We start from the raw sequence: 22806 nt of genomic DNA, 5'->3' as shown, positions 1-22806 counted from the left end.
AAGGAGCCAGGACATTCCTAACAACTGGCTTTGTCAATCCAGTGGGGCACAAGGGCTGAGCTGCTTGTCTCCAGGGACAGGACTGCCACAATTTTTTAAGTTTTCCACTAGGACCGAGCTCAGAGCAGATGATCTACGACGTGTTTCTCAACTGCTGAAAGCCGTGTTACAGTGCACAGACTTCCTGGTCAGAGTCCGATGCCACCATCGAAGGTCAAATTGAAGGCGTTTTTAAGAGAGATGGCATACATACTATCATCCAATTCCCAGGCTTGTTCTTTCCCTATGCAAACAAACTCGGACCTAACAACTGCTTTGGGGTGTATGAACACCCGCTACCCACCCTGCAAGTGCTGACCCAGAGGACACACCTTGGATCCTGCGCAGCCCAACTTTTCTGCACGCACTTCAGAGGCCACTATTCCTCCGCCTTCCCCGCACAGCGCTACCGGGCGCCGATTGTTTACAGACGGAAACCCGCCCCCCTCCAGAGGTTTTGACAACTTGAGAAAAAGAATGCCGTGGAAGGCTCGGCCGGCCTCCCCTGTGACGAAACACAGCCGCGCGAGCCGCCGCGTCCCGGGGCCGCTCCGGGGCCGGACCCCGCCCGCCGCTGCTTCGGGGCCGCGGCCGGGGTCCCCTTGGCGGAGATGCCCGGTGCGGAGGGGGTGGGGGGGGAGGCGGCGGCATCTCACAGTCCCGGCGGCGCCCCGGCCCGGCGCCCGCTCACCTGGTGCGTGTTGTTGACCAGCCTGGCGACGAAGTCCGGGACCCGGCCGCAGCCCTTGTCCTGGTCCTGCGCGCTGCGGCGCCAACGGCCGCGGGGAAACGGGCCCCCGGGCGCGGCCGCGCGCAGCCCCCAGCTCACCCCGACGGGGCCGCCCCAGCGCGACAACGGCGCGGCGGGCGGCGGCGGAGCGTCCAGCCGGTCCTGGCCCAGCGCGGCCCGCGGCAGCAGCGGGAGGCCGAGGAGGAGGAGGAGGAGGCCGAGGCCGTGGGGCCAGCGCGAGAGGCCGTCCGCAGCTGCTCGGGGCCGCTCCATCGCCGCCGAATGCCGACGCCGCCGACACCTGCCGCCCGGCGCCCGCCCACCCCCGCCGGCGCCGCGCCACACCCCCGAGCCCGAGCGGGCGCTCCTTGGATACGCGCAGCGGGCCTCTCCGCCCATAGGCCGCCCGCCTGTCCTTCTTCCCCTGCGCGCTCCTCATTGGCTCGCGTCGCCTCCGGCTTCGGGGTCCTGGATTCGGATGCCAAGATGCGGGACTGATTGGCTGGAACGTGGCAGAGACGGCTGAGGTCATCCCCCCGCCTCGCCCGCGTCTCCGGGCCCGACTTCCAGAGTTGGTAGCAGCTTCTCCCCTGCCCGCGAGGCTCCACGCTCCGTGGCGCCCGACCCCTCGCGGCTCCCTCAAGTCGGGCTGGGTTCGTCGCCTCTCCCCCAGAGACATCCCCAAAATTCCTTGGGATGTGGCAGCGCCGGGAAAATCTCCCCAGGGAATCCCTGAGCTGGCTCAGCTGGAAAACGGGGTTTGGTCACGAACCGGTGCTTCAGGTTTTAAGCATTGTCTACCGAAGCAGCCGCCTGGCTGCCAAGAAGGTGAATGCGAATTGTGTGGGCTAAGGCCTCGGGAGCAGATAGAATCGGGGCGTTCGTGACTCATGCGAACTTACAGTCCCTCCACCACGCATGGCCTCACACTCACCTTCCTCTTCTGCACGGAGTTAGGCCAAAGGTCGGGTTGCTTTTGGTTTACCTGGAGGTAGAAAGTAGCTTAGACATTGGGGGCAGGTCAAAGTGGGCAAGACGACTGCCCAGTGCCTACTTCAGGCATGATCGTTTCAGAGATGCATATTTATCTTTGCCAACGCGCCTAAGATTTGCACAACTTTGGTTTTTCAGATGATGTGCCCTAAATTAGCACCCCGCCCACAATAAGTAAAACAAAACCCTTATGCTGGCCCCTTTATTGCAGGAACTGCACACATAACTTCTAGAACATGCAGTCCAGGTGAAACCAGTTCTGAACCTCAACTGTGATTTCATCTCTTCAGAATGTTTGCTAGAAGTTGTTCAAAAAAGGCAGCAAATAGAAAGATACCAAGTATGCAAGACATCACCCCAGGTAGAGAGAGCTGCTAAAAATTACTTTTAACTATAAACTGGAGGAAAACCCAAAGAGAATCTATTCATTGTAGGACAAAATGGTGCACTGCACCCAACCCAATGTTTACAGTAAAACCCTTCTAGTCACATTGAGAACAGAGATGTACAAATTTACATTTTCCCCCAGAACCATAGTAAGACGCGGGAAGTGAAAAATATTTTTGAATGACATCTGAGCAGGATGGGAAATCTTGCTAGAATATCTTCCAGGTTCTCAATTACTGAAATGATAAGATAAAGCTCGCTGAAAACGTGAACATGTTGCTTTCCATCCACGACCATGTTTCACATTATTTTTCAAAATACTGATTATTTTTTAATCTATGACAACTATGGAGTAGATCACAAGACAGTCGGTTCCAGTAGCATGTGATTAGCTGTGGGGAGAAGAGGGGCTATTCAAGAATATTTCTTTGTTTAGTGACACAAAGATGAATGGTCTATTGTCTTACAGTCTGAGAAGAAAAAAGCCAACTCAACGATGCCATCTCCTGGAGAAATCACTAAATACACTTACATTTTTTAACTCCAAATATTAAGTTGTTGCAATTATCTATACCTTCACTTTTTAATATATAGCTTTTAGTTATCATTATATGCTTCCAGAACATATAGTTCCTTCCTCAGAACTTATCAGCTGCTGGGGACATGGTACCTTGTATCCAGCACTGAGAAAATGAGTGAATATTGTTTTAGTATTTCAGTCCGACACAGGCACTAAATATAGAAGTTGCCCTGTCAGATCTCCTTTGTGAAATAATGCACACAAAATCTTACCTGACTTGCAGGACTAAAACATGCCAAGTTTCTCCCAGACAAACTTTATCGCAGAAAGATGAACAGAAAGCAGTTAAGTATCAAAACCATTACTTTTCCTAGTACTAGTAAGATCATTTCTTTGTAAATTGGACACAAGAAACCTTGTAGAACATTTTAAAATTCTACAAAAACCCTAAGTTGTATCTCTTTCAAGAATGCTACAATTCTATTATTCCAAGAATTCTACTATGAGAATTATAAAGGGTGTGAAATTTATTGTTTCAGCAGTTGGGTAAGGTCCAAACACCCTGCTCAGGCACTGCAGGCTGAAGCTGAGACAGGCTGAGGGCTAGTCCTTGGTATTTTCCCCCTCCATAATACATGTGACCCAGAGGCAACTTCCACTTCTCCCTAAATCATGTTTTGTCCATTTCCACATGTTCTGGGCAGTGCAAGTCCATTTCAAATCTCAATGAGATTTCCCTACAACTGAGCAGATGTCTAGGCTGCAAGGGACATCACTGTAAAATCAAGAGTTGATTATTTAAAACCAGAAAATCTGAGTTCAAATCAGTTCCCAACAGCTTAATTTTGTTTCCAGTCCCACAGCCTTAGATTCTTCATCTGTTAAGTATAACATCTACTTCATATGGCCATTTTTGAGGCCCCATAGATCAGTTCTTTAAATAATCTCAACCAGTCTCATATAACGGCAACTCTACTGGGGAAGTTCATATACATTCCAAAGTGTAATGTAAACTAATTCTGAATTATGTCATTCTCTCTTCCTGATTTCTAATTGATTGCCAGTGAGGCCAAGATTATGAATTCAATTCTTTTTTCTTTCTTTTCCTTTTCCATTTTTTTTCTATTTTATTTAATTCAATTATTTTATAGTCTTTAACTTTATATATATATATATACTAGAGGCCCGGTACACAAATTTGTGCACCAGTGGGGGTCCCTTGGCCTGACCTGCAGAATTGGGCTGAAACCAGCTCTCCAACATCCCAAGGGGTCCCGGATTGTGAGAGGGTGCAGGCCAGGCTAAGGGTCCCCACCGGTGCATGATCTGATCAGGGCTGGGGAGAGACAAGAGAGGTTGGCCAGGCAGGGAGGGCTTCAGGGCGTGTCTGGCCTCTCTCTCAGTCCTGATTGGCCAGACCCCAGCAGCAAGCTAACCTACGGTTGGAACCTCTGCCCCCTGGTGGTCAGTGCATATCATATCATTAGCATATTGCGCTTTGATTGGTTGAACGGCCAACTGGTCGACACACACTTAGCATATTAGGCTTTTATTATATAGGAGATATATATATATGTGTGTGTGTGTGTGTGTGTGTGTGTGTGTATATATACATATATATATGTATATATATATATATATATATAAATTCCCAATTGTCTGTTAAGATCCCAGAACTGGTACAACACTGTTGCTGGCTTACTCCAACCCATCAGTGTTTGGGGAGGACCTCAAAACATGTTCTTTTGATGGTCAATTAGCAGCATCTCCATCATATAAGGAAAGCAGCAAAAAATACCTATTAAGATTAACTATAGGACCGAAATGGGTTTACAGTGGTATTAATACCTTAATCCACTGGGAGGATCTAGGTTAGTTTTGAGTTCATTGCCAGCACCCAAGGACTCATGATACAGTTACTCTGTTGTGAATAGATGTTCTGAGAGGATAGGGATACGAATACCACTATCATTTTTGACCCCTAACATAAGCATCGTGAACAAAAGACTGCATTAGAAGAGAATACTCTATTAACAAATATTTTAAGTTTTTCTTTATTTTGGAACTGCCTTTATGTACAGACATCATAAAAAAAAAGCACGTACGCTGCAGATTTTCCAAGGACTAGAAGTTGGAAATAAAAGTTAAGGGCAACCAGGAGAACTGAAATTGTCCCAGAGAAGCTCTGAGGATCACATTCCTTAAATGTCCTTGATGACCTCTTCAAGTTCTTCCTTTGTGAACATGTGGAAATTCTGGCCAGGCTGCACGGTGGCTAGCTGGAAAGAAAACAGTGAAGGGTTAATAAGCAGGACTCGGCCAGCCTGCTGATGGCCAAGAGTGCTGTGCTGGTGATGCAGCTGGTCACCAGGACCTCAGGGATCTGCTGTCCCAGGGATATCCTTTCCGGCAGCAGCTTCCGAAAATAGTTCTCTGGCTCCAAAATAAAAATTCTCATTGACCAAATTTTCTATTTTGAGGTTAACCCACACATCTTAGTTAACCAAATGCCTGGTGTCATGGTCACTTCTTGAAATTACTTCAACAAGGATCACAAAAGCAGCAGCCACTTACATGGAGTCAGTATATTTTTCTGTTGAAGATTCCTTTAGAAAAGCATATTTACATACATGCAAGCTGAATTTGTGTATGTGACCTTAGATGACTTAGCCATTTTGTGCCTCAATTTTCATCGGTAAAATGGGGATAATAATAGCACTTACTTCATGGAATAATTTTGATAATTAAATGTTAATAGTCTGCCAGTAAGTTCAGTTGGTTGAGTGTCACCATGCACCGTAAGGTTGTCATTTCAATTCCTGGTCAGGGCACATACCCAGGTTAGGGGTTTGGTCCCCAGTCAGGGCACATATGGGTGGCAACTGATCAATGATTCTTTCACATTGATGTTTCTCTCTCTCTCTCTCTCTCTCCCCAACCCTTCCCTCCCTCTCTCTAAAAATCAATTAAAACATTTTTTTAAAAAAACCATGGGGAAAAAAGTGTTAATATATGCAAAGTGCTTAGAATAGTACCTAGAACATTATAATAAGCACCAAATAACTAATTGTTAACTATCATTGTTAGGTATTCTCTTTAAAATTGTCCATATGGCAACTTAATAAGAATGTTTTGTTTTTTTAAAGAGGACTGGCCATGAAAAGATTTTATTAACAACTAGAGGCCAAGTGCACAGATTCGTGCCCCCGTGGGATCCCTCGGCCTGGCCTACAGGGATCGGGGTAAAACCGGCTCTCTGACATCCCCTGAGGAGTCCCGGATTGCGAGGACGGTTCTCTGGTGAAGCACTCCAGAATTGGGCTCCCTCCTCTCTGGTTCCAGGTGCGTCATCCAAGAACACAGCTGCCAAGTCACCGCAGTTCAGCAGCTCCTGTGTTGAGCGTCTGCCCCCTGGTGGTCAGTGTGCATCATGGCTACCGGTCGGAAGGTTGCTTAGGCTTTTATATATGTATAGATGACAGGAATTCAGTTGTGACTTAAGTTATTAGTAAAAATCAGCACTGACCACCAGGGGGCGGCTCCTGTGTTGAGCGGGATCAGGCCAAAACCAGCTCTCTGACATCCCCCAAGGGCATTTCTGGATTGTGAGAGGGCACAGGCCAGGCTGAGGGACCCCACTGGTGCACAATCAAGGCCAGGGAGGGATGCGGGAGGTTGGCCAGCCAGGGAAGGACCACGGGAAGGCTCCAGGGCGTGTCCAGCCCTTCTAGCTCAGTCTCGATCGGCCGGACCCCAGCAGCAAGCTAACCTACCGGTTGGAGCGTCTGCCCCCTGGTGGTCAGTGCACATCATAGCGACTGGTCAACCAGTCAACTGTCTGCCCCCTGGTGGTCAGTGCACATCATAGCGACTGGTCAACCAGTCAACTGTCTGCCCCCTGGTGGTCAGTGCACATCATAGCGACTGGTCAACCAGTCAACTGTCTGCCCCCTGGTGGTCAGTGCATGTCATAGTGAGCAGTTGAGTGGCCTTAGCATATCATTAGCATATTACGCTTTGATTGGTTGGCCGGACGACCAGACGACCGGACACTTAGCATATTAGGCTTTTATTATATAGGATCTTAAGGCCTTTGCACATGGCTGTTCCCTCTTCCTAGAATACCCTTCTCTTCCTTTCTCCAGGCATCACCTCTTTCAGGAGCTTGCCCAATGCCCCAGTGTTAAGTTATATGTTCTTGTGACAATCCATTCTTACTGCTGTCACCCCAAGCTGTTATTATCTGTATGTCCTCTACACTACACAGTATACAACTTGCATGGGAATTGGATTTTCTGTGTCTGTATCCCTGGTATCTATCGTTGTACATGGCATACAATGGGTCTTTCATACATACAAAGCTGAATGAATTCTACTTTTCAGAACCAACTCCTTCACGTGTACCATGCCTTCCCTCTTCCAGAACTTTCCCATCACTATCTAACCTGTTTTTATTTAACATTTTTCTACCCACTAGTTTCTTCTCAGTCCACAAAGTATTTTCAAGTTTTTCCCCATCCTTAAAGAGACAGAAGTCCTTTTCTTTAATGCTACCTTCTGCTGTCAATACGTCTTGAGGAATCAGCAGATCTTGTTTGGTCCATTTCATCAGCTCCCTTTCACTCTGTAACTCATCCACTTCTGGCTTCTACCACTACTGCTTTACTAAAGTTGCTTATTCAAAAGATATCAGTAACTTCTTAAGACCCGAGCATACAAAACTGTGATTTTCTTGATCTATTCCATCTTCAGCAACAGGAGCTAAGATACTGAACAAAAAACAGTAAAACCGAAAATACCTCTATGTTAGTTGCATTCAGCTTCTCCTCCATTACTTGTTTGAGGATGATGAGTGAGGACTTGATGGCTTCTTTCAGAGTCATAGACTTGAAACAAAGAGGGTAGGAAGAGTAGCCATTAATTGTACATAATCCCTCCTTCCTTCAGAGTACCCCCATGCCTCCCTGAAGAAATGATTTAGCAAATATTAACAAATCAAACATCAATAAGTACAGCGCATTGCAAGTTTCTCCAGAATTCAAGTTAGTGGTAAATAAGTAGAATACATTTACTCAGAGAAAAAGTCTTATTTTGAACCAGAACAAAGTCACCAACTTTCATCTTTGAAGAAGGGGAAAGGACTATGCTTCTCTAGTTTTCTTCTTTTAATTTAGAAGCAAGATAATATTGGTGATATCCTATAAATAATAATTCCTAAATGATCTGGCCCAATGGTTTAGAAAATCTGCTCTTTTTTATTACCTTTTGTACCCTATTTCCTACAAACGTAAAACCAATACTATTAGGGGTTGATATGAGCAGGGATCCCTGTATGAACCAGCCTTCAACCACACAAGTTACCAAGTCTTCCCCTCCCACAAAGATAAAAAGAACCAAATCCCCACTTGCTTCAAGAAGCAGACTAGGAAGTATAGCCTGTTAGGTAGAGCTGTGAAGAGCAAGGGTAAACAAATTGCACCCATCTATGCCGTCGCACTCCACTCAGCAATAAGGAGACACTACTAATGTGTGCAAAAACATGAATGGATCAAAAGCAGCATGTTGAACAAAAGAAGGGCAGACACAAAAATACAAATTGTATGACTCCATTTATAAATAGTACAAGAACCAACAAAAGTAATCGATAGTAGTGAGCGTGACTTCAAGGGACGGAGGGAGACGGACTGGAGAGGAGACAAGCATCCTGGTGGTGACAGAGTTTCTGGACCTAGATGGTGCAGGCAAGGGCATGTACAATTGTCAGAACTCTGTCTCTACACTTTATTGATGTAAGTTACATCTTGATTTAAAAAATAATAAAGGTGAGAATTGTTACCAGTATGGACGTGGTACATACCACATGTGGGTTGCTTAGTTACCTTGTGGTAAACTTCTTGCAAGGAGCTCTGGGCACCCTCTGAAGCAGAGCCAATTGCTCGAGCATCACATTGTACAAAGGTCCCAGATGGGTCCATATGAAACCTGCAAAATGCCCCAAAAGAAGAGGGTTAAAATGCTTAAGAGTGGTGGCATTTTATGTAACAAACATGTCCTAAAAAATATAATGCTTGGCCTGCAGTCAGAAAATTCCACCGGAATATGGAGGCAAAGATCAAAAAGATGTTCTATGCCTGGAGAAACCAAATCTTTTAAAAAGTGTTTAAGCCAAAACCGGTTTGGCTCAGTGGATAGAGCGTCGGCCTGTGGACTGAAAGGTCCCAGGTTCGATTCCGGTCAAGGGCACGTAACTTGGTTGCGGGCACATCCCCAGTAGGGGGTGTGCAGGAGGCAGCTGATCGATGTTTCTCTCTCATCGATGTTTCTAACTCTCTATCCCTCTTCCTTCCTCTCTGTAAAAAATCAATAAAATATATTTAAAAAATAAATAAATAAATAAATAAAAATAAAAAGTGTTTAAGAATACTAAGAGCTTCTTAAAAAGGGGGATTTAGAAGGAAGTACAGTGTATGTAAATTTGGCACTTGGGTATGCCTATCTTAATATCTGAGGACAGGGATTGGGTCAAAATTCCAAAGCAAAGCTCCAAAGCCCACCCTCTGACTACAGTAACAAAGAATTAGCACTGGACCCAATAGGGGAGTTCTCCAGAGGATCCCCAAATCTGTCTTTGTATAAACAGCATAGAAACACTGAACTTTACAGAGTTAAAAGCCCTTCACTTTTTATAACGCTACAATAATTTTCTCAGTTGATTTAAACTACCAGTCTCCACCCCAAATTAAAATAATTCTCCCAGAAAAGCAGCAGGAAAAATATAGCAAAATGGTTCTTACAGCTGAGGTCCTTTCTCATCAACTCCTCCAAATAACAGTGCTACTCCAAAGGGACGAGACTAGAACCAAAAAAAAAGTGTTAAGATAATTGGTCCCAAAGAACAGCAAGAAAACTTGACACAGCTTCACACTCACCATGGCGCCCGGATCTGCATCTTCCTCTCCAAACTGCAGAGCCAGGTTGGACACAGCCTGGGTCACACTCTCCACCGTCATTGTCTCGTTGTAAGTGAACCAATGGTTCTGGAAGAGGAGCAAAGCATGGTCTACCTTCCAAACAGGCAGGGCAGTAAAGCAGCCCACCAGCCCACTACACATGCCCCCTCCCGCCCCCCCGCCCGAACTGCTCTGGAAACTGAAACTTCAAGCTCCAGGGTGTTTTCCTTAACACTAACCTCGAATGCTTGGGACAAGATGAGAGGAGGAGAGATAGCTCTGGAGATAAGCTTTTACCAAAAGGATTCCAAGTAACGCTGGACTGGAGGACTGTTCCCTCGAAAAACAGTTAACCCCTCACAGCACCAAGTTAGTCTTTTCACAAAGTGAACGCTAATAGCTGAGTGCCACTTTGCCTATCTTATCGTTCTGTCGGTGTTTAGATTATTCTCACGTAAGTACTGACAGCAAACTTGCAAATAAGTGCAAAAAATTTCCCCATCACGTATTGTTTTCTTCCTAGTCTGCTCTCCAGGCACAGGTGCTCAGTTAAAAAAAATAAGTCAGTGTTCCTCACCACCATTTGTCACCTGGTACCGCTCATTACTCACCACAGGAGAGCTGCTATGTGCAAGCCCAGCAGCAAAGGCAGCTGGGGGAAGAATGTCCTTTAGCTGTGCTTCCCTCCTGCTATGGTGCTCCCACAGAAAGTCAATTAGGGAACAGAATGCAGTGTGATGCTTGCTTTATAGAAGGCACACCAAAAAGCAGCGAGAGACTGTCAGCACTGTTGACCAGGGCTTCCTTACAGCTGCCGTGGTTGGGTGGCTAGACTCCAAGCCTCTGGAAGTTGTAACTAGGGATTCTACCCAAATCACGCCCAGGAGCTATCTCTGCTATTAACACAGATACCTGCAATACAGCCCACACAGCTATAGCAACTCTAAACAGGAACTCAAGCACCATGGTAAAAAGAAGAGATGATGCTAATTTTACCTGTGTCTCCACTCTGGCTTTATCAATTAAAGTCTTAGCATCAGCAATTAGCCCACTCATGGCACAACCTGTAATGTAAAAGCAACAGTGACCCAGCGGCCAATCCTTGTAGAGCTCTTTCATCCACTCAGGAAATACCGAGATTCTGGAGTGGAACCATGGCGCCATTCAGCAACCCCACAGCGATAGACCCACGAGATCAGATGGGAAATTATCTGCTCTGAACTCCAAGTATACTTATATTACAAACAAATAAAAAACCATCCACAATGGCACAGAAGTCCAGCTGTTAAGGTAGAAGACAGAGAAGAACAGCTAATCAAACATGAATTTCCACATATTACATCTGTAAGCTTCCCTTTAGCACTCTGTAGACCATGATGCACTTTCAAACTAAGCAAACACCAACATTCCAACAAGAGAAATACGGAAACAAATAGCCATCTTACGGTGAGCTTCGATGAAAGACCCTAGAATACAATCAAAGCCTTTTCATTTCCCTGGCCAAACCCAAGCCAACTAGTATCCTGGAAGGGAAGTTTGCCTGATGTTCCAAGATAATGAGCTTATGGCTGTTACTTTACATGCCATGACTCAAATCCAAGTCTCCAGCCCAGGTCTCACTCCCATGCTTCAGACCCATCAAGCCAAATGACTCCCTTGATATATCTACTTGGATGTACCGTAGACTCAAATCAGACTCCATCTGCTTCCTTGGCCTCCACAACCAATCAGATTTCAAATTCTACCAAACTCTGTGTGATTAACCCGTCTGGCATTAGTCCTTACCTCTCAGTTCTCTGGCCACAGCCTTGGTTAAAGCCCTCATCTCTTTCTGGATTAAAAATAATTTCTTACCTGTTCGCCCTGCCTCGTCTCAGGCCCCTTCACTCCCTTCAACATTATTACCAGAATGGTCTTTCTAAAACCCTACCGGGGCATTACCTCAGGGCTTAAAGCCTTCCCCATTAAAGCAAAAGGATCAAGTTTAAGCTTTTTCGCATGGTAAGAAGGACTTCTGCCGTCGGATCCCACACTCATTGCTAGCCACAGCCCTCCACCTCCCAGTCATATCAAACTGCTGTGCCAGGACATTTTCACTTACACAAGGCTCTACTCATTTCTATTCCCTCTAACTAGAATGCTCTGCTATAGTGGGCGTTTGTTCACTTGGTAAAACTTCCTTATCTTGTAGAATCAACTCAGCTCAGGCATCACCTTTATGGAATCCTTTTCTGAAAGCCCCACTACCACTGGCCTCAGCAAAACTAATTATTTCCACCTTTGTCCCCCTACTGAGCACATAAACAGCCTTTCTTAATACCTAGGGCACTTAACTGCATTTCCTTATTTGCATGTCTACGCCCAGGAGTAGACTGTATGCTTCCAGAACACAAGGACCATGTCTCATTCCTCTCTGTATCCCTGGTGGCTAGCACAATGGATGGCACATAGTAGGCTCTCAATCTTGTTGACTGAAATGACACTGACTACCTACAAAAGACAGGTGCCCTGAGATAAAGCTGTCACAATGTTCTAATCTTAAAAACCTGAATCTCGGTCTCTGTGTCTATGGAAGGGAATGTCCAGCTCCCAGGGTTGTCAGGCCATTTGGTTCTGATGCCTTCCAGCAATTAATTATTTTACTAACGTTTCATGAGATGACTAGGTAAGTTAAGAAAATTTAGACAGCCAACTAAAATGCCATGCTATAAATAAGTAGAATTACTCACTCTAATGATGCCGAAGCTAAGGAAGGGGAATTATAACAGAAACAGAGAAAAAGGAGGGAAGCAGGGGGAGATAAGGAGTAAAGAAATAAATCCGAAAACAGAAGCCGAGGACTGATCTGGTCAAAGTCTATTATTCTGATGCTCTCTGAAGCTTAGTCACTGAAGATCCTTAGCATTCCTCTTTTGTTAGTGAACACCCTAGCTTCCTACACCATCCTCTGCTTCACCAGAATCCTCGGCTCCTGGTGGCCTCCTACCTGAGCTAATGTTGTGCATCAGTAAAGACCCAGCCATCATAGGGAGCTGGCCTAGGATTCAACCTTCACGTATTTCACCAACCATCACATCTGCAGTCTAAACGTGAGGGAGAAAGGAACTTCTGGGAGCAAGTGGGCGCTACAATTGCTTCCTACTCCTGTGTTATGCACACTGGCCTACTGCCTGGAAATCGACGGCTAACAAGGGAATAAGACTTCATCTAATGAACCTCCCTTGGAACATCAAAGAAGACTAATTAACCCAGGCCCGATCCTACAGAGCAGCTTTCCCCTGCTCCTTACCTATGTGAGCATCAATCTCTACAATCTTCTCAATGCTGCTCGGCTCCATGAGTGGGGAGGTAATTCTCTTCTCCACAGCTAGGCACACTCCCTCTGATGTCTGGATCCCAATGGCTGTAGAACCAAGCTAAAGAGGAACGTATTATGGTTAACATGTCCTGGTCAAAGAACAGTCTCACATACTCACCAGGAATCTTTCTGTGTATCTTCACAAGACAGACCTTCAATCAGCTATAGCTGGTACACATCAAAGGAGCCCCCTAAGTCAGTCATGTATTGCTCCTGTTGATGGCAAGAGCACGGATTTACAGAATTCTCAAGGGGAAGTTCAATAAGGTCTTGATAGTATCTGAAAAACCATCAACTTGAATGCCAATATTTTGGAGATGGGCAGATCCTAAAGTTCCCATAGTGGGCAAGTAAGTAATAAAGCTCTAATGTTTTCTCTGGACCTGGTTTCTTTTCCCCTTTGCTATCTTTTTTTAAAATATACATTTTATTAATTTTTTACAGAGAGGAAGGGAGAGGGATAGAGAGTTAGAGACATCGATGAGAGTGAAACATCCATCAGCTGCCTCCTGCACACTCCCCACTGGGGATGTGCCCGCAACCAAGGTACATGCCCTTGACTGGGATGGAACCTGGGACCCTTCAGTCTGCAGGCTGACGCACTAGCCACTCAGCCGAACCGGTCAGGGCCACCTTTGCTATCTTGATCTGTTCCAAAAGGGGATATTCCTCAAATCTATGCGACCTCCAGAAAAATAATTTACTTTTAAAAGAAGAAAAAAAATACCACCACCAAGGTAAAAATACTAATTTTTCGAGGTCACTAGCAGTCCACAATATAGCTTAATTTTGTCTCTCCATCTCCATGCCACCCTCCTAGTTACCTATCCCTCTGTCTCAGTTTCCTTGTCTGCAAAATGGAGATAATGACAATACATCGAGGAAGGTAAATTAATACATTAAAATGCTTAAAATGAAACCTAGCACATAATAAACGAGCAACAAATATTAATTATTCTTACTTGCCTACCTTACTTCAATTGCCTCCTACTCAGTCTCCCATCTTTAATTTCTCTCCCCCATCTATCATTCCTCTTATGGCCTGACAGATCTAGTAAAATGCTATTTTTATTACACTGCTTCTCTGAAGAACTAATATCTCGCTATATTGCTTGTAACATCAAATTCAAATAAGCTTTCAGAGCCCTCAAAACCTAACCCCACTTTTCTCTTCCAACTTTATTACTCATTATTTTCCAACACAATCCCTCAAGTATAGCCCAGGCCATTTCCTCATGCTGTGTTATCCCCCTACCCTTGCCTCTCTGCCCCTGCTGTCTCCCTGCCTATCCAAATCCACCCATTATGCATCAAGCCTTTCAAGACGATGTGCCTCTCCTCTGAACTACCATCATCTCTAGTTAGGTCTACAAAGCAATGAATGCCCGTGTGAGCACCAGACTCCTGGAGCCTGTTACTGCAGAGGATTCCATGAATCATTATGCATAACATGCTTAACATGCCTGCATGAACAGGCTATTTTATAAAAGATATCAAAATCAAGATAGTTTTCTTTTGTGCACTTACATTTACCTCCAGATATTTCTATATTACAATTCTGCCTCAACTTCAAACCCTCCCCTTGGTGGGGACTGGGGAGAGGGAGGCAAGAGGGAACATCTAAACTGACTCTTTGTAGCCCTGACCGGTTTGGCTCAGTGGATAGAGCATCAGCCTGCGGACTGAAGAGTCCCAGGTTCCATTCCAGTCAAGGGCATGTACCTTGGTTGCGGGCACATCCCCGGTAAGGGGTGTGCAAGAGGTAGCTGATCGATGTTTCTCTCTCATCGATGTTTCTAACTCTCTATCCCTCTCCCTTCCTCTCTGTAAAAAAATCAACAAAATATATTTAAAAAAAAAAATAAAAATAAACTGACTCTTTGTAGTGTTTAATGTAACTCATTCGAACAGAAGTAACCAATGTCCAGGTGCTCAGTGTAATACAGTAATTTTGACACTGACATAGATTTCCACTCCTTCCCCCAAGAAACCTACTCTAAAAGCATTCCCCCATTCCTGTTAGCTATGTCTCACCCATGCCATCCGTACAGTACCTCCAAGTGACCATTGCTACTTGTCAGCCATATTTAGTCATTTCTCCAGCTCCTTTCATACTACTAAACCCTTACAGTTATCAAACTACTTTCTCATCAGCTACTCATAAGTTGTCAAGGCAACAGCCAGGCTAATTTAAACACCGAAGAGCCTGAATTTCACAAAGGTTAAATTACATCCATTAAGGGCCACATCACTATATCTATCCTAGCCCAGCCTAGGGCCAGGAAGATCAGATACCATCTCATTATTGCTAACTAATCTAGAAACTGCTAGCGGTAAGGAGCTTAAAGGAGAATCCCCACAATTGAGGCTTACTCAGTTTTGCACATGTGGGCAGAACTGTTGTGTTAGCTGAGGCTCGAAATAAATGCCACACCTTGGAATTCTGATAGTCTTTGTATGTCACAGTAAGGTATGGTTCCAATAGAGGACTAAGATGATCAGATACAGAAACAGGCACTTGAAGCTGGCCCATCATTTTCTGTCCCACTATCTATCACAATGCTTCCTCCTTCACTGGTACCTCTCTGACGAATCAGAACTCCCTTTCCAGATTCTCAGACAACCATTTCCGCCAACACACTCTTTCTAGAAGAGGTAGCTTGAAAGGAAACACACTAGTTCTCTTCAATCATGTGAGGAAATGTCTTGTGGAAGAGGCTTAAACACCCTGTGTGGTTCAAGAGCAAAATTAGAACCAATTAAAGGAAACGTCAGGAAGTTAAATTTATCAATACAAGGATAAATTTCTAAAATACCACAAACTATTTTCAAACAGAATGATTTATATAGTGAGAAAATATTTTGCCGCTAGACTATACAAACAGAAGCTGTTTATAGGGATACAGAGGTGACTGAAGCACAAAGTGAAGGGCTGGACTAGACCGGTGATTCTCAGCCCTTGCTAGACATTAGAATCGCTGGGAGAGTTCTTACAAATACTGATGCCTGGACCTTATCGTGGACAACCGAAATCAGAATTTAGATCATCCACAGCCCAACAAATATAGTTACTCCATGAGAACTTCAGCTTATTTTGTAACTAATTTTTCAAATACTGGCTTTGAACTATTGGATTTTGTTACTAGGTTACAGAACACATCTCTTGTTCAGTCTGATATAAATTTACAATCTTACCAATAATACAGGTGGTCAGTTAAAGGATTTGTTAAAAATATCTCCCAGGTGCTAACTCTGGACTTCTATACCCTCCTCTTTATAGCCAAGATTCTCAACACAAACATATGCCTCCAATCCACTGAGAAAAGGTCACTTACGTGATTATGAAGCAGTCATCTATTCAAAAAGTTTTAAAATAGGTTTCAGGAATGGGATTGAAACTGTTATTAAAATGGTTAATAGTGGTGGTTACAGGGAAATAAAGGACATTTTCTAAAGGAATAGAGAAAACACATTTACTCTAAATGGTGTGCCAGCAAAGCGTTACATTGCCATGAAATTTCGAAAGCCATGCCATTTGATACTGTACCTTTATCGCCTCAATAGCATATTCCACTTGAAATAATCTTCCTTCAGGAGAAAAAGTATTCACACCCCTACAGTAAGGAAAAAAATATTAAAAATTTATCAGAATAAGCAAAGAGGCACTAAACCCAAGTTCCTTGACATCTAGTTCAAATGGCTACAAGATGTGCACGCCGTCATTATTCTCCTTTCCCACACGATCTGCAGTTGTTTATTTTTATTTTTTTATTTTATTTTTGGCACATTAACAAACAGCTTTTCAAGGAATGAAGCCCATATAGCAGGGGTGGGGAATGTCCGGCCTGTGGACTGTATAGGGCCTGCAGAGTCATTTGGTCTGGCCCTGCCAAGGCATTAGGGGTGAGTGAGTTAAATGTTTGACCAAATATAGCAGGCTAATTTTTAAGTTGATCATTTTGAAAGGCCCGGGAATGATGTTATAAATATCCAAATGGCCCTGGCAGAAAAAAAGGTTCCCCACTCCTACTATATAGAGAACACTTCTGTCCACTCCCAGAGTCTTCAAACTGATCCAAGGAGAGCACGGATCTTCTGCCTCAATCCTGAATCAATCTGGAACTCCTTTAAAAGATTCACGCCCCCAAACTATCAGGCAATTCCCAAGAAAACGAGCATTTATCCTTATTCTCTTCCCATTGCATACGTTTGATGTTAATATCTTACTTTTCAGTAAAAGTCAGTCACAGGTTTGCTGTCTTTATTTGTATGAATTAGTATTGCTACCTTAACAGCAGACTGAGTGAGATCTGTGTAGTTCCTAAAGCCAAACCTAGTTCAGTCACTCAGTATGTATTTATACCAATTATATGCCAAACTGCTTTTCTCTAAAACACCTCCGCACCTTTCCTTGCTCCAGTCTGTTGGAAATTCCTATGGAGAAGAGGCATCAATAATGGTCTCAGCTAGAAAAGCTTTCAGCACACAATGGGCACTTTAAAAATTTTAATGAATGAAAATAGTTATGATCCTTGGTTTATGGAGTCTGGACTTTGAAACATGTGACATGATATGTATAGTATAGAATAGTATAGTGTTTTCAAATTTATCAAAAACTCTTCTTTTAAAAGAAATCTATACATATAAAAGGCTAATATGCAAAGTATCCCCTTGGGAGTTCGACCAGGAGTTCAATCACTTGCTATGATGTGCGCTGACCACCAGGGGGGCGTCACAGAGCAAAGAAAGGCCCTGGCCAGCAGCCAGAAGGCCCCCATCAGCCCTGATCGCCGGCCAGGCCTAGGGACCCTACCCATGCACAAATTTCAATCCCCAAAATATAAAATAGATAATGTAGATTGACATTTACTACCTAACTACTATATGCCTGGCACTGTCACAAACCTTTAAATGATTTAACTCACTTAATTCTCAAAACAAACCTATGAAGTAGTATTCTAAGGTAGATACTATTTTACAGATGAGGAAGTTGAGACACAAAGAGGTTAAGTAATTTGCCCCAAATTACTCAGCATGTAAGAGGCAGAGCTGGAATTAGAATTGAGGCAATCTGAACACAGAAACCAGGCTTTAAACTATTCCACGGAATGCCTCTGGGAATTATTTTGACTAAATCAGGGGTAAAGGAGAAACCCACCATCCCCCAGCCAGCTGTTGGCCCCAGAGGTAACATCCCTGACGTCCTTTAAAAGGAAGTTTAGGACTCTGAGAAACAGGTGTTTTTTTAATCACTGAGAGAAAAGTCCGAGTGATTTTAAAAAATTTAACTGGCCCTAGCCAGTTTGGCTCAGTGGATAGAGCATCAGCCTGTAGACTGAAGGGTCCCAGGTTCAATTCTGGCCAAGAGCACATGCCTGGGTTGCGGGCTTGATCCCCAGTAGGGGGCATGCAGGAGGCAGCCAATCACTGATTCTCTCTCATCACTGATGTTTCTATCTCTCTCTCAGCTTCTCCCTTCCTCTCTGAAATTAATAAAGAAATATATATTTTTTTAATTTTTTAAATAAATAAACATAATTGCGGGTAAGTTCTAGTTCTGCTACTTACTAGCTTTAATTCCCTCAAATGGAAAAACAAAAAACAAACCCTATCCTGCCTCTGTCATAAGACAACCAGTCCTGAATTGCAGGGAGTGTAACGGGACTCTGGAAAGTATAAAGTACTAGTCCAATGTAGTATTTTCATCCTAACAGGAACTTCACTCTAGGGAAGTATTACTATGCCCTCCCTAATATGGGGCTCTGCTCTCGCACCTCTTCTCAAACTTTCTGTTTTCATGGGCTATTGCATTTATGCCAAGTACCAAGTCCTACTTCCAAATCTCTATTACCAGTTTGACCCCTTCCCATATTAATCTAAATGCCTCCTGAGCATTTCCATTTGGATATCCCCTTAGCACCAAACATTCAACATTTTCCAATCTTAAATATCTCTTTAAATCCAACCATCCTTGCAAAATCAACTCCATCTCCTTCCAATCCTGCTGCATTTTAATTTTGTAAACACCTCCAATCTTCCAGTTCTCCAAGATAGAAAGTTCTGAATGACCGGACTCATTCCTTCCCATCCTATATAATAAAAGCCTAATATGCAAATTGTCCCCTCGGTAGTTAGACCACAAGTTCAACTGCTCGCTATAATGTGCACTGACCACCGGGGGCAGCGCAGAACATGGCAGGCGTCGGCGATGTGGTGCTGGCAGCAGGCAGCAGCGGAGGTGCTGCCGGCCCTGACAAGAGTGGGACCGCAGGACCACAGCAGGATGCTGGAGCAGGTGAGCAGGCTGCGCCAGGTCAAGGCAGACAGAGACCAGTGGCAGCAGCAGGGAGCGAGGGAGCCGGGAGGGCGGCCCAGCCCCACAGGTGGGATGGTGGAACAGGTGAGGGGGTGGCGCCAGGCAAGGCAGGATGCCAGGCAGGGCGACCGGGCTGCAGGGTTGCGGGGCTGCAAGGTTGGGGGCGCGAGCTGGGACCCCATCTCCACAGGCCACCCCAAGAAACCCCACCCATGCACGAATTCGTGCACCGGGCCTCTAGTATCAACCATATGCCAAGAAATATCAATTCATATAAATTCCTCCTACACAGTAACTCAACACTCTCTTTCTTCCATTCTCAATGCCCTCATTACCTTTCACCTATTACAATAGCCTTCTAACTGGTACTGACTCACTCTTTCCCCTAATCCAGTCAATTAATCTCTATTAAACAATTATGACTATGTAACTTCTTAAAACAAAAATTATGGCACAGTTATCTACAGAATAAGACCCAAACTCCTTAACCTCATATTAAAAACCATGCACTATCTAGCACCATCCTATTTTCCTCATATCTCCCACTATTGCCATACATGTAACACATACCAGACAGACTGGAATTTCCCAAATATGCACTGTGCTTGCCCACTACCCCTTCTTGGTACATCCTATATTCTCTACCTCAAAACTATTGACTTTCACTGTCCATATTTATTAAAATCTTGCTTTTTCAAGATTTTAAATACCAGCTCTTTTGTGAAGTTTTCCATGATCCCTCAATACTGAATTCCCAATGTTGACTCGAATTTTTCTAACGACATGAATACATTTCTGATTCGTCCTGTAGTTACTTTGGTCAATCTATATATATATATATATATATATATATATATATATATATATATATATAAAATGCTAATATGCAAATGCTAATATGCAAAGTGTCCCCTCAGGAGTTCAACCGGGAGTTTGATCGCTCGCTATGACGTGAGCTGACCACCAGGGGGCAGTGCGGAATGAAGGAAGGCCCCAGCCGGCAGCCATAAGCCCCGAATTGGCCCTGATCGCCAGCCAGGCCTAGGGACCCTACCTGTACACGAATTTCGTGCAGCGGGCCTCTAGTTCTTTAAAAGACAATCTTCCATATGGGGCAACCATCTTGGCTCTGTTCATTGCTGCATGACCAGCAACTACAACAGTGCCTTGTACACAGCGAACATCCAAGTACATTGGCTAAGTTTTAAATAAAACTGACTATACTTTAGCTCTTCTTGGGAAGATACAAAAATGAATAACACAAAGCAGCAATAAAGATGTTAAGTAAACCTTCAAAGCTCTGGAAGCGAAATACTGACTAACAGAGTCATTTTACAGGACAGTTGGAGAAGATGTCACTTTTAAAACTTCTCATACATCTTCTGAGTCAGTAAAAGGATAATGTTGTAGTTCTGGGTGATAAAACTTTTGACAGGGTCTATGAATAACTGATAAAGGCAGCTTCTCCAGCCGCCCGGGACAAAGAAAACATCTGCCTAGTCTTAAAGAAAGAAAAAGGTGTGTGTGTTTGGCGGGGAGGGGGCAGTTATGGTTAAACTTAACTGATCAAAACAGAAACTGAAAGTAAAAATGTCTGCAGCATATGTGCAATTTAACATGACTTAACATTTCCAAGCCCTGCAAGTTTTTTTTAAAAATAAATACAACAATCTCGGTTTTGATTTAGAAACCAGATTTGGCCTTCAACATAAATTAACTTGCTTGAAACTCTTTAAAAAGTAAGAAGAGCCTAGAGCTAGTGGAATCAGCATGATGAGGAAACTTTTGAGAACCACTCTAAACACGTCTCTAGAAAATCAGACTCCAGACACTATCCGGGCACAGCCAACACTGCCTTCGAGCTTTTGAGAAACGATACGTCCCAGGAATCGGAGGAAAGGCTGCTCTATTCCCACGACTAAGAAATAGAAAAGGAGGTTCTCCTAGAAGAAAAAGGGAGCTGAAACGATCAAACCCAGTAAATACTCTCGAGCTGCTTTTTCTTCCGGGAAGCACGTTTACATTTTTTAAGAAGGCAGCACGAAAAGATGAACTGGGAAGGGGGTGACCCCTGGCCTTCTCCGGGTTAAAGGTCGGAGTACCGCCCCTCAGCTTCTTCCCGAAGCACAAAGCGGAGCTTCTCGCTTCCGCACCCAGTTAGGAGCCAGCAGTGACTCAGCGGGAGGGCAAGGGCGGCCGATTGGGCATAAGTCTAGCTTGGGGAATCACAGCGGGCGGCGGGGTGGGCAGATCCCCACGCTGAGCCAAACGCGGGTTCCTGGGGCGCCCCATGACACGGCAGAACCCAGGCCGAGGCTGGGCCCCTGGCCTGCCCACCCCTAATCCCAGCCCCATTTCTCCCCGCTGTACAGACCTGTCGTACTCAGACCGGGTGAGGAACATGGCGAGGGCAGGAGAAGGCGGCAGCGGCTACGCGGGGATTTTGAGGGCCAACACGAGTTCACCGGCACCTAGCAGCCGCACACCGCCGCAGAACCGAGGCCCTGCTCCCAACTGCGCGTGCGCCCGCGACCCCTTCGACCCGCCCCCCGGCGCCTGCCTCCTATTGGTTGTTGGTAGTTCCCGCTGAGCTGATTGGTCCAACGAGCTGCCCCGCCAGGCTGTGGTTGGTCCGGGGAGGGCGGGACAAAGGTCGTCCTTCCGTTTTAAATCGCAGGTGGTTGCTAGGGGCGCGGAACTGCTGGCGTGCGGTGCGAGTTCTCCGTCTAGAGAAGGTGTGGGAGTTTGGGAGTCTGAACCCCGAGTGGATAGTTCCCTCGCCGGCTCCCATAATCTCCGCCTGAGCACATTGGCTCCATTTTCTCCAAGCTCTTCAGCCGCCCTTAGATCCCCGCTCCTGCCGCTCTGGCGCGGTCCTCCGCGAGGTGCTGTGTGAAGGGCTCTGGGACTGGACTTGGGCCGCGATGGGGGGCGCTGCAGGGGGTCTGAGCGGCCCGGGTGAGCGAGTCCTCTCGCTTCAGCCTCCGCTGCCGTGGCTGGTGAGAAAAGTGGTGGGTTTTAGTCTGTCCGAAAGTCTTCAGGTGTCCGCGTGGTCAAGGTAATTTTACCAGCATTTCCTTATGTCCGCCAACGCCCCGTACCTCTCAGACTCCTCCCCTAGTGCAGGTTTTAGACCTGGTGACTCAGCTCCGGATCCGGAATTAAGATGGTTCACTGCTTTTTCTGTTATTCATGAAGAATTAGCTGATGGGGCCGCCTTTTGTATGCCCCTCGTTTCCCTTCCCTAGGGTAGGAGAGCAACTTCACAGAAAGACCGTAAATGAATTATTTTGTTCAAGAAAGGTAACCAGTTAAGAAGTCATTTCATGGGCAGTATATGTCTGAAAGGGAAATGCCAGGGTCCAGTTCCCGTTAATATGATACCATTGGTCAAGTCCTGAACCTTCTCAGGCCTGTCTCAAAAGTTCATATTTAGCCCTAGATTAGGTTTGTAAATGACCAGGGCATTTCAGTGGTTGGGGAAATTTAGAAATATGCCTTTTGGGTATTGAC

General features: G+C 45.1%; 2 protein-coding genes across 3 annotated transcripts in view; both read right to left on the bottom strand.

The window, feature by feature from the left end:
- The window catches only part of SORT1 (sortilin 1), a 60550-nt gene extending 59452 nt beyond the window's left edge, over positions 1–1098 (bottom strand). The window contains exon 1 of one of the 2 annotated variants that reach the window (XM_080647685.1): positions 731–1098. In XM_080647685.1, the coding sequence (XP_080503811.1) occupies positions 731–1042 (312 nt within the window). In that variant the 5' untranslated portion in view covers positions 1043–1098. The remainder of the gene's footprint in view (positions 1–730) is intronic. The other variant, XM_080647686.1, reaches the window with a different exon arrangement.
- A 3596-nt stretch (positions 1099–4694) lies between these two features.
- Positions 4695–22412, bottom strand: PSMA5 (proteasome 20S subunit alpha 5). The gene is made up of 9 exons (XM_080648085.1): positions 21668–22412; positions 16525–16591; positions 12909–13035; positions 10616–10683; positions 9599–9706; positions 9464–9522; positions 8549–8651; positions 7469–7555; positions 4695–4948 (listed from the first exon to the last, which is right to left on the bottom strand). Exons 1-9 carry the CDS (start codon positions 21694–21696, stop codon positions 4871–4873), a joined length of 726 nt encoding a protein of 241 aa, XP_080504211.1. The 5' UTR covers positions 21697–22412; the 3' UTR covers positions 4695–4870.
- Between the last annotated feature and the right edge of the window lie 394 nt (positions 22413–22806).

Source organism: Plecotus auritus (genome assembly GCF_963455305.1).
Source record: "Plecotus auritus genome assembly, chromosome: 12".
Taxonomy (NCBI): Eukaryota; Metazoa; Chordata; class Mammalia; order Chiroptera; family Vespertilionidae; genus Plecotus; species Plecotus auritus.
The sequence above is the reverse complement of the archived record's forward strand: the minus strand, read 5'-3'. Positions and strand labels throughout refer to the sequence as shown.